The sequence below is a fragment of the Podarcis cretensis genome (genome assembly GCF_951804945.1).
Source record: "Podarcis cretensis genome assembly, chromosome: 5".
In the NCBI taxonomy this organism is placed as follows: domain Eukaryota; kingdom Metazoa; phylum Chordata; class Lepidosauria; order Squamata; family Lacertidae; genus Podarcis; species Podarcis cretensis.
The window spans coordinates 15,564,400-15,580,496 of NC_137174.1; the positions used below are offsets into that span (position 1 = coordinate 15,564,400).

A 16,097-nucleotide genomic window follows, 5' to 3' on the forward strand; every position below is an offset into this window, starting at 1 on the left:
CAAAACTAAATACTAAGCGCTCTCTCTCTCTCTCTCTCTCTCTCTCTCTCTCTCTCTCTCTTTTGCCTTTCCTAGGTTTGCAGAAGAATTTCCTTGATTCCGGCTACAGGATCCTGGGAGCTGTGGCCAAAGTCCGAGAGGCTTTCCAGCCCCAGGAACCCGACTTCCCCCCTCCGCCTCCTGATCTCGAGCAACTTCACGTAAGTGCCGTGTTACGGAGAATTGCTCTGGAAGGACGGAGGTAATCTGCAACCATTTGGTTGAGCCACTTTCAATTATTTAAATGGCTGTGGTTTCCTTGTGTGGGTGGAATCACTTAATGCTGAAATCTGATTCCAGTCACACAGTGTTCTTGTATAATACACGCTGGCATACACACAAGATTGCGTCCCCAAGTTTTGTTTCTTTAGCATCTTGAGAGCGGAGTACAATGCCCTCTGTATGAAGGTAATCCAACCGAAAAACACAGAAGTGGCAAGAAAAGAACAGAGTCCTGGGTCCTTGTATTTTGCTGAGAAAAGCAGCAGTTTAAAGCCAAGTGTGTGCCTTTCAGGCCATCTGTGATTATGTATGAACTTTGAACTTGGAGAAGTGTTGTTGTGAACACATCCATTAACAGGAAGAACTTAAAGTTGGGTTAGGTGCACATTTTTGAGATTTCAGAAAACACTGTCCATGCCTTTGAAAGCTCTCTTGAAAACATGGGCATTTGAATCCAGGAGTTGAATATATAATATGATAGCATATTAGTAAAGGTAAAGGTAAAGGGATCATTAGGTCTAGTCGCGGACGACTCTGGGGTTGCTGTGCTCATCTCGCTTTACTGGCTGAGGAAGCTGGTGGCCGGCATGACTAAGCTGCTTCTGGCGAACCAGAGCAGCGCACAGAAATGCCGTTTACCTTCCCACCAGTGCGGTACCTATTTATCTACTTGCACTTGACATGCTTTTGAACTGCTAGGTTGGCAGGACCTGGGACCGAGCAACAGGAGCTCACCCCATCACGGGGATTTGAACTGCCGACCTTCTGACTGGCAAGCCCTAGGCTCTGTGGTTTAATCCACAGTGCCATACAACCTCAGTTACCTTCTCTATAGAAGGACATCTGAAGTGAGCTATTGTCCCCCACCCTTTCTACAATTTCCTGCTGGTTAGCAGATCAGAATACCAAGTGAGAGGGATGAAGGACGCTTTTGCTAAGAGTTGCTAACTTAAGAGATCATTTTGTAAAGTCTACCATAATGGATTTTAACATAGATATTACTGGATGATGTAAATCAGGGCTGAGAGCCACATTCATCCTTGGCCCAACCCTCCAGAAAGTATGTAAATCATATTCTTGGGTAGGTTTCTTAATTTTCATTATTATCAGCTTGGCAAAAGAATGGTGAATTTGAGTTTGGAAAGTTTGCCCAAAGCACTGAAAATTCCCCATCCTGGGAAGGATCAGAAATCAGGAAGACCAAATTTTTATTAAGGACTGGAATAATTTTATAACATACCTTAGAGACCACTGTAAACAGTTGAAATCACTAGCGGGAATACAATAACACTTGTAAAGTAACACAAACTTTGGATACTATGGATTTATACTAGATAGATTACAGTAAAAGATTCAGGAACAATTTTTTAGAAATGGAACCCATGGAGGTCAGAAGGTTTGAGATAACCTCTTTTTTTCTTTTCTTGTTGTAATTGTTATGTTTGATGTGTATAATTAATAATCACTAGGTAAAACTAATAAATATAAAATAAATAAAGAGACAACTTAGGTGCAAAAGCTGAAAAATAAAAGAAGATTCCCCATTCTGTGGATTGCTATAGATTTGGCCATTTTGCATTTGTATCTCTGCGTTGGGGTACTGCAACCCATTTCCTTTTTTCCTTAGCTTACAGATGAACTTGCTCCTCCCAAGCCGCCGCTGCCAGAGGGCGAGGTTCCTCCCCCCAGGCCCCCTCCTCCTGAAGAGAAGGATGAAGAGTTCCCAGAGGTGAAGGCTGGGGAGGTGCTCAACCAGCCCATGATGATGGCTGCCAGGCAGCTCCACGATGAAGCCAGAAAGTGGTCCAGCAAGGTAAGAATGGCCAATGCATCCCTGTGTTCTTGCTTAACTGCTGCTTCTCCGTTTAACCCAAAGAAATTGCAGACCGGTGTGTTTCGTGGGTATTGCATTGATATCACTTGGGGATATCCCAGTGTTGTAGGCAGATCTGTTTGTATAGATCAGGGGTCGGCAATGTGCGGCCCATGGGCAGGATGCGGCCAACAAAGACTGTTTTACCGGCCCACGACACCAGAAATCGTGTCTGCACATGTCCAGATGCCGAAAATCGCTTCTGTGAAGGCGTGATTTTCGGTGTCTGGGCATACACAGAAGCGATTACTGGCACCGCGGACATGCGCAGACACGATTTTTGGCGTCACGCTGCGCCAGTCCGGCCCACAGACAGTCTCCATGGGAGTGATCCAGCCCATGGCCGGTAAACCTTGCTGACCCCTGGTATTGATCTTCAGACGTTGGGCTCTTTTTAGAGAGTGAATTGCTGATTACAAATCCTCACCCTTATGTTGACCGCTCTTATCACTGCTGTACAAAGACCTCGCTTTAAAACCTTCCTCAGGTTGCCCGGAAATTTTATGCCCTGGGTGAGTTGGAATTGGGGGTCAAATCCAACAGATGAGGGAGAAAACCAATCTGTCTCACCCAAATGAAGTGAGAAACTCCACAAAGGTTTCCAGTGGAACCTCTGGAAGAGCACTGAAAACAAACAAACAAAAGCTTAATAGTGCTGTAGGAGTTAGGAAAGAGGCAATCTAAAATTGACTTTCTGCTGTTGCATCCAGAGTTGCTTCTCCCCATGAAGCCATGAAAACCTTTGTGTTGTGCTGACTCTGTAGTGCAGGAATGGGGAAACCTGTGGTCCTTCAAGAGAAGGTGCTGGACTCCAACTCCCATCATCCCTGTCCATTGGCCATGCTGCCTGGGACCGATGGGAGTCGGGAGACCATCTGCAGGGCTGCACGTTTCCCCATCTTGCTACAAGGCTTTGGAAAGGTGGTGTGTAATCTCCAACAATATCCACAATATTTTGCGCACTCTCTCTCCTTTTCACATGTCTACCCAGAAGTGGGCTTTTTCAGAAGCAGCTCCAAGGCTATTTTTAAAGCTTTGCAAATTATTGATATAAGCATGGGGCTTTTCACGTCCCATCATTTCATTAAAACCGTAGAGTTGTTCCCAAGACTCTTATTGTGCACAGATTTCATAACCACACCTTGGCGTATGTAGAACTTTAGCGGTAGCAAGAAGGGGGAGGGAAACCTCACCGGACTTGAGCCTTTAGCTGAAATGAGCCTTAAGAATTTATGCCAGTATTTGGGACCTTTTGCTTGAGTTGGGGAATCAAGAAGTGGACCGCCCCAGAGGTCAGTGTAGAAGGGCTATGCAGAATAGCCACGCTTACCTCTGAATGGGGGCTGTAACATGGGTGCCAAACGTCTTGCCAGGTTTGCCAGATTCGTTTAAGATTGCTGCAACAATGATGCCAACCCTTGCAAATGAGTTTTTTTGGGGTTGGTTTCTTTTTTTTTTTTTAGCATCTCATCATAAAACAAGTATCATTTTGACCTTGACAGTTTTTATTTTTGGAAGGGATAACAGGAAAGCAAACAGTCCAAAATGAATTTTCCAAGCAAAGCAACACTGAATACACACACACACACACACACACACACACACACACTTGCTGATTTTAGTAGCATGCTTGAGAAAAACAATATTATTTAATTTATATTCCACCTTTTTACCCAAGGTGTCATACGTCGTCTCCTCTTTCCTCATGTAATCCCTACAACCACACTGTGAGGTAGGTTAGGCTGAGAAACCCAAATTCACCCAGCGAGCTTCGTGGCTGAGTGTGGATTTTGAACCCTAGATCTTAAGTCTGACACTTTCCACTACATCGCACTTGCTTCAGTTTAAAATGTAGTTTTAAAATATCATTTAAAACCTGTCCTGGTAGACATTGTAGTTGAGATTTGGTGCCTTCCGAGCTTTTAACTTTAAGGTCACTGGGGTGTGTGGGGGATCAATAAATAAACCCAGCTGTTGAGAGAAGCTGATACCTAACTGCTGTATCTTGGTAATTCCATTCAGGAGAACATTATCTGCAGTGCCCTGTCCCAAGGTGGCCGCAATGTGGGGTTTTTCCCCCCTGCACTTAAATATTGTGGGTTTATGGGTCTCCAAAAGTAGGTGGAGAATAAATGGCTACACTCTGAGCCACTCTTCCAACAGAAGAGATTGTGTGTAGAAGCCACTGGCTCTGAGGGGAGGTGCAAAAACCGAGCAGATTGCTTTGAGCTGGCTGTCAAAAATAGTTTCAGTTGTGTATTACTTGTTTATTCTGACTGCGTAGCAAATTAACTTTACCCTCCTTTTCTCTTCATGCTCTGCCAATTTAATTTTTCCTTCTTCCTGGACAATAAATTTCTTGCCTTGCCCTCTCTCCTGCTTCCCAGCGTTACTTGAACATTTGCTAGGATATACACCCTATTTTTGTTGGCTGTTGTGCTACTCAAACGTGGTGAGACAGAAAGAGGGGGATATTTATCAGTCTCATGTCCTCTACGAAAGTGCACAGAGTCCCACAGAATCCTTCACTCGGCAACATGGAAAAATAAATTTGAAATAGATCCCCTAAGATGGGTTGTTAATGCAAACCCCTTTAGTGGCAAGTGTGTGTGGTTTAATTGCCTAATGCCTTGAACCACTTTGGGTTATGGACAGCATGAATGAAATAAGGTGCAGTAGAACTTCCTCTTCCCCTCCTCTCCCTGCAAGTCCCCCTAAATATATTCTGGGTTTCCCCCCAACCCTCTGGAGCATATTTTGGAGGCGGGAGAGGAGAGGGAGGGAAAGTTCCATTCAACAGCCAGAAGAGTGGAATTATTTGGTTGGATACCACCCAATATTTTTTAAACTGACATGTCCTTCATATTTAGTAAATGCACGTACCTTAACTTTCAGGCACTCCCCCCACAGCTCGCTGTCCCCTGTCCCCCCCATTTTGAGTTATAGGATCAGGATGGAGAAGGGAGGTGGTCACATTGGGATCAATAATTCCCCAGAAGGCAACAAGTTGCTTTTGTCCATAAGTGCTTGCTATCTCTTAAGCAGATGTTTCAGGTTGCCGGACAAAAAGACTTCACCACTTGGTCCTCATTAAAAGAAATGGCCCTTACTTAACACACTACATTTAACTTCTGGGTTTACCCAGAAAGCAAAAAGAGATGAAATCCCACACTGCCACCTTAAACTGCATCTAAATTATTTGGGAGCATATAATTGCATAAACTGAGTAATTGGAGGGGGGGGGAGAGAAGGTTTAATACTGAAAGCCGCTGTTCTTGAAGAAGGAAGTGTGAACATGCAAAAACAAGGGGAGGGGGGGGGAGGGTTTGTGAAGGACGTGGGGGCTGGGGGGGGCAAACTGAAATAAAATGTGATAATTGTGTGTGGGTCTGGTTGCACCTGAAAAGGCGGTTTCATCTGCCCCTTTTGTCTTCTCTTTCTGTAATGGATTGGTACCCTGAAGATTGGCTGCGATAATACCGAGCTGTTCTGTTGTTTTTTTAGAGACATCCTTCCCACAGGATGTGATTCAGGATACTCTGACAAACTATTTGAAAATCCTCATTTGGATGTTTGTAGAACAACATTGTGGCAAAACAATCTGGCACCATCTCATTAACCTTCTGCTAACAGAAACATTTCCGGCTGGCTTTGTTTGTGTGTGCTGCTAACATCACTTTCTGTCTGCTAACAATTAACACACTGATCATGTCCTTCTAATGAGCAGCCTCTCCTGTTTCTTCCACAATCCCTTGGCTTTCTGTCCTGACTTCCTTCCTGCATTGTGTTTTGCTTTCACAATAACCTCCTTTTCCATGGCCTGGACCAAGACGTGGTGGTGCCTGCAGAATCCATATGGCATCTTTGTCCCAATTCCCCCACCCCCACCCCCACATTCCCGCCACAAAATAATGGACACGGAGCACGATTTGCTTGCAAATTCTCCTGTGCAAACCTTGCTGAAATGAATCGGAGCTCTTTTCAACAAGGACACACACAAAAGCCCTAGAGCGACTTCCATTCATATCTGTGAGGCTCCGTAGGGTCAGGTCCTCCACTTCCCCACCCTTAATAGCACCCTAAACTTGCTAGGGGTGCCTGCCTCGATTGTCTTGCGGCAAGGCCTCTCCCATCTCTTGTGGGCACAGAAAGCAGCCCCTGGCGTCTCTGCTCCCTGGCGGTTTTTCCTCAGCACTCAAGCCTCATCGTTGAAACTTTCCTCTTGCACCCCCCTAAGTAATCTCTTAAGTGTTGCACTTGCTTTTGTTTCTTGTTTCCTTTCCTGTCTCCGTGGCGCCATTGTCTTGCCAGAAAAGAATGTTGTGGTGAAATAGAAGACACTTTAGAGAGGACCTTGAGTGAAAAACGATGATGATTCTTGGTGTGCTTTCTCTAAACTCTTGTTGTTTCTCTCCTTGAAGCCTTTGTAGATTCTCAGGTCAAGTGTTCCCTTGGAATCGCGTCCCTTCCTCCCTGCCCCTCCTTCCGTTGCCTTCCAGAATAAAGGGATTTACTAAAACCAGCTCAGTTCTTGCTCTTGGACCAGATCCTGCTTCTTTATACTAACTGTCCCTGTTTCTTCATATCCCCCCCCGCATCCCCCCCCGCCCAACCTGCGAAGCCTGATGTGACTGATGAGGTTAAGGAAGCCCCTGAGGCTGATGTAGATGTAGATCAGGAGGAGGAGGAGGAGGAGGAGGAAGCAGATGTTGAATTCACTCTCCCCTCTGACATTGAAGATGATTACGAGCCTGAGCTGCTGTTAATGCCAACCAACCAGCCCGTTAACCAGCCCATTCTGGCCGCTGCTCAGTCTCTGCACCGGGAAGCCACCAAGTGGTCTAGTAAGGTACTTCCTCCATTTCCCCCTGGCGACTGACCCGCGTTGCATCCAGCCATTTTGGAACGTTGACACATTTGCATTCACTCTTGATCCTTGCCGGGTCCCATTTTCGTTTTCTTTCTTTCTTTTCCTTTTCTGAATTGGAATGAAATTCGAGTTTGTCTGCACTTCATTGTTGAGGATTGAGAGTGGCTTCACATGTTTCTGACAGGCCTGCTGGCGATGATGGCCGGGCTCAAAAAGCTTCATTTGGCTCACAACTTCCTTCGTTTTACTCTCCTTCTTAATCAAGGCTTCCTTTCCCTGTTGTTGCTCTCTGCCTTACCTGTCTCTTCACGGCAGTGGTTCTTTTTCGAAAGGGAAGAGAAAACAAACAAACCAAACAAACATAAGTACAAACCAGCCGACTACCTGTGAAGCCATGGTTGACAGTCTCTCAGTGACTTCCAGATTGTGAGGGAGTCGTCGTTGTCATTCCCGAAGTCATTTAACACGCATCATTGTGCTTTTCTGCCTCTTATCAATGGCTTCCACTAAAACGTTGGACAGACCAGGAATGGCTTGGTATGGCGGCGTTGCCGAGGAGTTGGACCTGCTGATGTGCACTTGGCTGTAATGTAAAAAGGCTGGCCCATGGTGAGAGGACTTTGGTCAACAATCTATGCTGAATGTGTTGGTTGCTAAGTTCAGACTTCGTTGGGTTTTCTAAAAAAAGTACAAAACCCATGATGTTGATGGAGATCCTCGGTCTGTGGCTGGGAGCGATCTTAGTCCTGAGCTTGCTGGCACTAATCGCAAACAAATGTTTTGGGAGCTGTCGGGTCACTTTTTCGCTTTTGGGACTAGCATGCTGCAAGGAGTTAAGTGTGTGGCTGTGCAGTTACTAAAATTTAGGTATGTATGTGTGGAAACCCCCCTTTTTTAAAAAAATAGTCTTTCTTTCATTGTCTTTTCAGTCAGTAATGGTGATCTTTTGGTGCCTGTGCGCAAAATTCACATGGTGTTTGTCCATGTGTAGGTTAATGTGGGGCACAATTTAGCACACTTTTCCTCCTTTGCAAATCTCCTTGAAATGAATGAAGAAGCCTCCCATTCATTTTAAGTGAGATGTACATGAGAACATGTTGATGCATTGTGCTTCATGGGTTAGATCTCTCTCTCCCTTAAATGGTACCCGGAACCTGCCATTGCCACCATCATGGTGCGAAGGCCTCTCTCATTTTACACTCTGCTTTGCCTTCTACTCTTCAGAAACCAGCCGAGAAGACGCTTGGCCTTCATTGCTCAAGGGGGCTGGCAGTTCACCCTTAACCGTTACTCATCACAGCAGCAAGCACATGTTTAGCACCCTGGCTCATTGCTCCTGCGATGGTGATACGCAATTTGTGTGGTGGAACATGCATGTTTGCACATGCATATTTCATTTGTACAAATACACACACCACACACAGTATTTTCAGTGCACTGGTTAAAAACAAATGTGTGAAGAGACTCCTGAACAAGGATATGGCTCTTCAGACTTTTGCAACTCAGCAGCCTTTTGTAATGTGTACAACATGCTACTTTTTTGCACTGCATAATGGAAATATGTCCATAAGGACCACAAGTCCCCTTCCGCAGCTATCACCACACTGTGTGCCTTTTGTTGTTGCTGTTGTTACAAACACTTTTCTCCCGGTAGTCCTAATGCCTAACAGCCACTTTCCTGCATGCAAAAGATTACAGTCCAGGCACTTTTTCCTAATTTCTCACTGCTGTTGGTCAGTATGTCATGTTAACTAAGCACAAAAACACCTCACAGATTTATTTATTTTTAAATGAATTGATTACATTGATCTTGAATACTTTTTCAGCTATAGTATTTAATCTAGAGAAATGTTATTTCAAACACCAGTTATTTATATTGTCCCTCAAAAATAAAGAACTCCCTCTCAAAACAGTGGCTGTTAAAAAGTTGTGTTACAAGTGGAACTGAATGGCTGCGGTTCAGCCTCAAGTTTGCAAACTCTCCCACTTCCGCTCTGGTGTGGCCATGAGTAGACAGGAGTTCAGAAACTTTTGATACCACTTTTGATTAACTGTAGCTTGTCAATTTCATTCACCCCCAACAAACTACAGTCATACCTTGGTTTTCAAACAGCTTAGTTCTCGAACGTTTTGGCTCCTGAACGCCGCAAACCCGGAAGTGACTGTTCTGGTTTGTGAACTATTTTTGGAAGCCAAACATCCGATGGGGCTTCTTGTTGGCTGCAGGAGCTTCCTGTAACCAATCTGAAGCCACGCTTTGGTTTCCGAACCGTTGGAAGCCAAACGGACTTCTGGAATGGATTCTGTTCAACTTCCAAGGTAAGACTGCATTGCTAAGCCAGCTGCATAACTTATAGTTTAGCGTGATGTCCAAGTGCAGCCCAATGCCATTCTTCTCTACTGAAGGAAGATGAGATTGTCCTTAGTGGAGGAAAGGTGGCAATTCTTACAGCGAGGCTGTCAACTTGATGAATTAAGTGGTAGTTGGTTTTCACGACAGGAGAGTTTGCCAGTTGATAAATAATAGCTTCATATGTTTGCAAATGACTAAGTCCTGAAGATTTTTCTCTCTTGAGGTTTCAGATGATGCGTACACACCTTGCAGCAGGCCTCATCTTAGAAGCGCTGCTTCCTTTTACGTGGAATAACTGGTGGTTTATTAAAAATAATTTACATTATTTTTTAAAAAAACCTGCTACCATCTAAGCATGCCTTTTTACATATACAGCTAATCAAAAGAATTAACTGACACTCTGACTTCTCCCTCAGCTGTATCCCCCTCAGAAAAGTTAGTTGTCATCTGTGACTGTAGAGTGCCAAATTGGGATGCGTCATGTCCATTTGTATGTTGATATTAAGAATATTCACCTTCATAACACTGGATGCTTTAAACTTAAGGCAATCTTCTTGCACCCTTATTAAAAGGATAGATGTTTAACTGGTAAAACTGTCTGAACTTAGCCGCTTTCACTTCAGCAACAAACTAACACTGCGTGTCCACAACGTATTTTTATTTTTTTACGGGCCAAAGCTTGTTTTTCACTTTTTGGGGGAGAGAAAGTATTTCACAACTGGCCTTTGGGGCAAAGCTCTTTTCCAGTGCTCTTTGTGGAGCGGCCTCTGCACCGCACAGGACGTCTCTTCCTTGCCCTTCCAGAGCGAGGGCTTGCTTACAGGACAGGGGTGACGGCGCGGGCCGATGTCTGGCTCCCAAGCTTTCATGGCTGCCCTTGCTCTTTTCCAGGGCAACGACATCATCGCCGCCGCCAAGCGGATGGCCCTCCTCATGGCCGAGATGTCGCGCTTGGTCAGAGGAGGCAGTGGGAACAAGCGGGCTCTCATCCAGTGTGCCAAGGATATCGCGAAAGCTTCCGACGAAGTCACCAGGCTGGCCAAGGAGGTGGCGAAGCAGTGCACTGACAAGCGCATCAGGACAAACCTTTTGCAGGTGGGTCACCAGCCACTGCCTGAAGAAGGCAGGGAAGCGGTGAGAGCTGGCATTGGTAAGAGAGATGGTATGTGGTCAGGAGACTAGGCTAGTGGCAGGGACGTGGATGGCACTGTGGTCTAAACCACTGAGCCTCTTGGGCTTGCTGATCAGAATGTTGGCAGTTCGAATCTGCACGACAGAGTGAGCCCCCATTGCTGTGTCCCAGCTCCTGCCAACCTAGCAGTTCGAAAGCATACCACTGCAAGTAGATAAATAGGTACCACTGTGGCGGGAAGGTAAACGGCCTTTCCGTGCACTCTGGCTTTCATCACGGTGTTCCCTTGCACCAGAAGCAGTTTAGTCATGCTGGCCACATGACCCAGAAAGCTGTCTGTGGATAAACACCAGCTCCCTAGGCCTGATAGCGAGATGAGCGCCCCAACCCTATAGTCGCCTTTGACTGGACTTAACCGTCCAGGTGTCCTTTACCTCCCCCCCCCCTTACTAGGCTAGTCTCCTACATGTTCACCTGACGTCTCCTTCCCAAAGCCCAGGAAGCTTCTGTCCAGTTCAGGGAGGGAGGTGTGATACTCACCTGCACATCATTGCGACGTCACACATGCAGTGTCCTGCTTGTCCTCGCTGGCTGTTGCCTCTGGCCCTAACTGTACCCCTATTTCACCGCACGCCACTGAGAGATGGGTTTGTTTTGGAGCAGGGGGGCTGCTTGAGAGCCCAGACAGCGGGCTGGCTTGCTCAAATTCGCCCTCCTTGTTCTTTTGGACCTGTGGCCTACTTTAAGATTGCCAGGTCACGATGCGGCAGTAACGGTAGAGGCCACAGCCAAGGTCTTTCATCCCGGCAACAGCTTTGTTTTAGCCTGCTTGTTTCTCGACTGGTCTCAACAGCGCTCCTATCTTCTCCTGCATGACAATGTAATCCTGGCCAGACAAGTTTAGGGTCTCACAGATATCGGACTGCAGACTATCTAATTCCCTGAGCAGCTGCGCTTTCTGTGGCCCTGTACCACCTCAGCCTGAGGCTTCGCTGCCACAAGCACAGCACAGTGCAGCTGAACGCAAGGGGCCTGCAAGGAGCAGCCCCTTGTGCAGAGAGCCTTGCAGAGCAGCGTGGGCAAATGTCAGCCTTCAAATAGATAGCTGGTCCTCTGAATCTCTAGGACTAGTGGCAAAGAAAGCAATGATATTCTGCAGCCTTTTAAATGTGTTTGTGGGAGTTGGGGGGGGCTATTGTTTTGTTGTTTTTAACTACTTATTTGTGTTTCTATCTTGCATTTTTATCTTGTGAACCACCCTGATATTAGGGTGGTATATCGCTAATAATAATAATAATAATAGAAAGTGACCCCAAACCTGCCCACAAGTCCTTGAGGAAATAAGACAACTTAGATGATACCTTAGTTCCCTACTGAAGCAGGTGGCCGTGTTTCTTGAGAAAAACATGGGTGGCTTGAAGAGGAGTGGGAAATAACCAAGGAAAATGAACATTTATGCTTGCCACTGCTGTTTTTTTTTTGGGGGGGGGGGAACACACATGAGAAGAGTGGTATAATTTTATATAGACAGTTTCTCAGCTGTGCAATTCTGTTTCCATGCAGGTCTGCGAGCGAATCCCAACCATCAGCACGCAACTCAAAATCCTCTCCACTGTCAAAGCCACCATGTTGGGCCGCACCAACATCAGCGACGAGGAGTCTGAACAGGTAATTCTCATGCCGGCCACAAGGGTGTGCGTGTGTTGCAAGCTTGGAATTGTCCACTACATCAGGCTTTGCACGATTGGTGAAATGATGTCAGCTGCCAGCAGGGCCTCCCTTGCTATCCTTTTGCTCTTGTAAGTTTTCTTGCTAGAGTAACTGAAAGGTGTGGCTAAAGGTATGCTTATTTCTACGTGCATGACGCTTTGTAGATTCAAAACAAGTATGACTATGACGAACTGACCCTCATTAGAAAACTAGGATGTGCTTTTTTGTCAGGTACACTCAGTGGCAAACTGTCCCTTGTTTTTGCTGTGTTCATGTCCTGCAACAAAATATAATTTATGATCCAAAGGTAGACCTGGGTTTCTTGCTTAATAAAATTTCCCACAGCCTGTTTAAATAGCTATTAACTAGCACCCTCTGGTGGATATAAATGAATGGTTCTTTGGCTTGCCTGAATGCTGCCGTAAGCCACCAGATTTTATCAATATCCAACGCAGATGTTGTTTTGCTGTTGGGGACAATTATCCCAAACCTTTCCATTAGAAAAATGTGGCCACTAGCTTTGGTGGTTTTAAAAGGGGGTTAGACAAATGCCCAAAGGACTGATCCTCACGGCCGCTAGCTGTTAAGATAAAGGGACTCCATTTTCATAGGCAATGTACCTCTAAATTCCTGGGGTGGGATCCCGACTGTCAATGGCGATTGGGACTGTTTTTTCATGCCTCACCTATGGGCTTCTCTGCCTGGGCGCTGGATGTTGGAGAAGATGGACCTTTCCCAGACCTCCCCAGGGCTCTTCTTACAGATGCATGTTGTTCTTTTTTTAGAGTAAGGCAAGTGGGTGGGCATCCATCTCTCAAGGATGCTTTTGCTGAGATTGCTGCATTGCAGCGGGTTAGACTGGATGACCCTCGGGGTCCCTTCCAACTCTACAGTTCTATGAAATACTTTTGCAAAGCTAGTTGCAGAGGGGTTAGAGCAGAAGCTGAATGTACATCCCATGAACTTGTCTCTCAGCACTCTGTTGGATGTGAATGTCCCAATCACTGCCCGCGCAGCCGGAGATCACTATGTGCAGCTAAGAGCTGTATTGGCACATATAGGGCAAAACAGTTGGAACCTACAGCTGGCATTTTCCAGAATAGTCTATGGCAAGGTATTTGATGTGGTCTCCCCCCACCCCCCGATGTTGCTGCACTCCAGCTCCTATTAGGGAGCACAGGGAGGCTGAGTGGAAAATTCCACTAAAATAAAAACATCTCTGTCAGATGTTTGCATACTTGGTGTCATTTGGGCTGTGCGTGGTGCTTTAGAATCATGATTTTCAGGTTGGACATTGGATTGACACTGTTAAAGCACACAGCTTGTCTTCAGATGCTCCCCCCCCCCCTTGATGAAAAGCCAGATTTTAAATATTAGCATGAAGTTCTTGAGACCTTGTTAGATGCCCACATACTGGAATGGGCTTGCTGCCAGTTCAGCCTCTTTAGTTGATGCTCTTTATTCTAAAAATGAGCCATGCTCTCAGGTTGTCATCTGGAAATGCCTGTGTGGTTTTTATGTTGTTGTTTTTTAAAGTGCTTTCAAACAACTCTCTCTTCTGCAGGCCACGGAGATGTTGGTTCACAACGCCCAGAACCTTATGCAATCTGTCAAGGAAACAGTTCGGGAAGCTGAGGCCGCCTCCATTAAAATAAGAACAGATGCTGGATTCACTCTACGCTGGGTCAGGAAAACTCCTTGGTACCAGTAGAGCGCTGCCTTTCCCCTAAGCCTATTTTTTTTAATAGAAAACCCCCTTGTTGGAGCAAAGAGAATTCTGTAAACAGCCAAAAGGTGCTTGAGCGATTAAAACTAGCCCCTTCCCCTGGAACTCCCTCTCTTAAGGGCTTTCATAAGTGTGCTGAGCTACCTTTGGTATCTAACCTCACCACAATTAGATTTCACAACGACAAGCTTTTCTCTCTTTGCTTTTGAGGGTTTTTTATATCTCCTGTTTTCATGAACTCTGTAACCTCAGTTCCCCCTCCCTGTTCTGCAGCATATTCCAGTGGTTTTCTAGAAGAGGCAGTATATGCAGATTTCACTTTAGCATGGATGAAAACTCTGGGAAGCTGGTTTACTTAGCTGTCTATTGTGAGGGACAATCAGAAGACAGAACAGTCCAGCACTTCCGTTTTCTGCTCCCTTTCCTCTAACTTTTTAAAAAAACCAGTGTGTTACTGAGTTTGTTTCATTTCTTTCAAAAGTTTTCCCTTGCTGTAAGGGAAGAGGTGCTGTGCTCAAAAGCTGCTGCTCGTTATTCTGCCCAATAGTGATCTCAAAGCCATCAAAATCTGGGAGTAGCTGCCAGCCATTAGTCAGTTCAACACCTTATTGGTGATGAAACTAACCACTAATAAATGTTTGGAGAATTTAATTGAGAGGGAGCAGGGAGAGATTATGCAGTATCCCTTACTCTTTGGTCAGGAACAAAACAGCTGGGAGAGTTTTAAATTATATTTCAGCCTGTTCCCACTGGCATGAGGCTATGTCTTGCTTGTCCTCCCTGCCCTTTTTTTAAAATTGTACCATAGGACAAAAATGTGTGTTTATATCAGGTTTCATTTTGATTATCCTGCTTGCTTTAGCAGCGGAACAGTTCTTTCTCTGTTCTAGCCAATCACCATTGGGATGTGTTGGAGAAGGTACGAAAGCAGAACGTCTCCTATGAGGTAACACAAATAATGATCACTTTGGGCTTTTACACAGTGAAACACTCCTCAAATCCAGTGCTCATCAGTTGAATTGGCTGGCAAATGGAATGTTCTCTTTCAACCATGGTAGGGAAACTTAGGATGCTTAGTGCTTGACTTTATTTTCGTACTGATCTACACACCGTTGTCTTCTGCAGTTGCATAGAGCAGATAATTTAGGGCCCCGTGCATCAGAGATACCTCTCGCAGAAGCGCCACTGACACTAATGAAAGAGCACCTCTTGTCTTTTACAGGGCGATGTTCCTGCGCAAATCACTAGTCCTACTTCTGAATTGCTTGTGTATTTGCAAATAAATTATGTACTGATGCTGCAGTGCCCCTATGCTGTCACGCAACAGAAGTTCATGCTCAGGAGACCTATAGAAGTGCTAAGAGGCGGCACTTGTTTACCTGCTAAAAGTTTCTTCAAACTTAACTTCTGTGCCCCCTCTTTCTGGTGCCATTTAAAAGGGATTTAAAAAAAACAAACCAGAAATGACCTTTTAATGACTTCTTTATAACTGCCTAGAGCAAGGGAATTTGCTTGCCCACCTTTTCCTGAATACTTAGTGACTGCGCGGTACTCAAAATTGTCACATAGGTTTCTGGCAATAAGTAGCCACAACCAGAAGATGAAAGGGAACATCACAGCCTTAGTCTGGATGCCTTGTTGCCTTTGCTTGGTTTGCATGAACTCAGCAGGAAGAGGAGACTTTGAATGTCTTTTACCAACATATAGTCCAGCCTTTTCATCACGAGCTTTTAAAATCATCACCATTTAATAGCTTGACTTTGTATTAATGCAATATTACTAATGCCTTTAATTACATGACGGTTTATACCAAAGACTGCTTTTTGTTAAGGAATGTTTGAAGGAAAGCTCTGACTCATATTTGCCTTGGATATTTCTTCAGAATGTTTTACTAAGTTCTAAAGTCTTTTATAGAAGTTAATATCCTCCACACTTTATGCAATTTATGCTTTCCTGAACACTTGTTCATCAGACCTAAGATGAAGCAAACTTGAATGTCAGTTAGGAGCATTTTGCCACTAAATACCTTTGTTTATAAACCAGAATTTTGTTGTATATGCTAATATTTTCAACCTTCTTTGTTCTGTTCAAACAAAATAAAATGCATTTGTATAAAAAGTCCACTTAGGTGAGTATTTTCAGGTTTGAAGGGGAAATGACTTTGCTCATTGA

The 16,097-nt window shown here is 45.0% G+C and overlaps 1 protein-coding gene across 4 annotated transcripts in view; it reads left to right on the forward strand.

The window, feature by feature from the left end:
- Positions 1-16,043, forward strand: part of VCL (vinculin) — a 94,301-nt gene extending 78,258 nt beyond the window's left edge. For 2 of the 4 annotated variants that reach the window (XM_079975113.1, XM_079975114.1), the window contains exons 17-22: positions 76-200; positions 1,889-2,074; positions 6,756-6,983; positions 10,249-10,452; positions 12,053-12,157; positions 13,764-16,043. In XM_079975113.1, the coding sequence (XP_079831239.1) occupies positions 76-200; positions 1,889-2,074; positions 6,756-6,983; positions 10,249-10,452; positions 12,053-12,157; positions 13,764-13,910 (995 nt within the window). In that variant the 3' untranslated portion in view covers positions 13,911-16,043. The remainder of the gene's footprint in view (positions 1-75; positions 201-1,888; positions 2,075-6,755; positions 6,984-10,248; positions 10,453-12,052; positions 12,158-13,763) is intronic. The other 2 variants (XM_079975115.1, XM_079975116.1) reach the window with 1 other exon arrangement.
- The last annotated feature ends 54 nt before the right edge of the window (positions 16,044-16,097 follow it).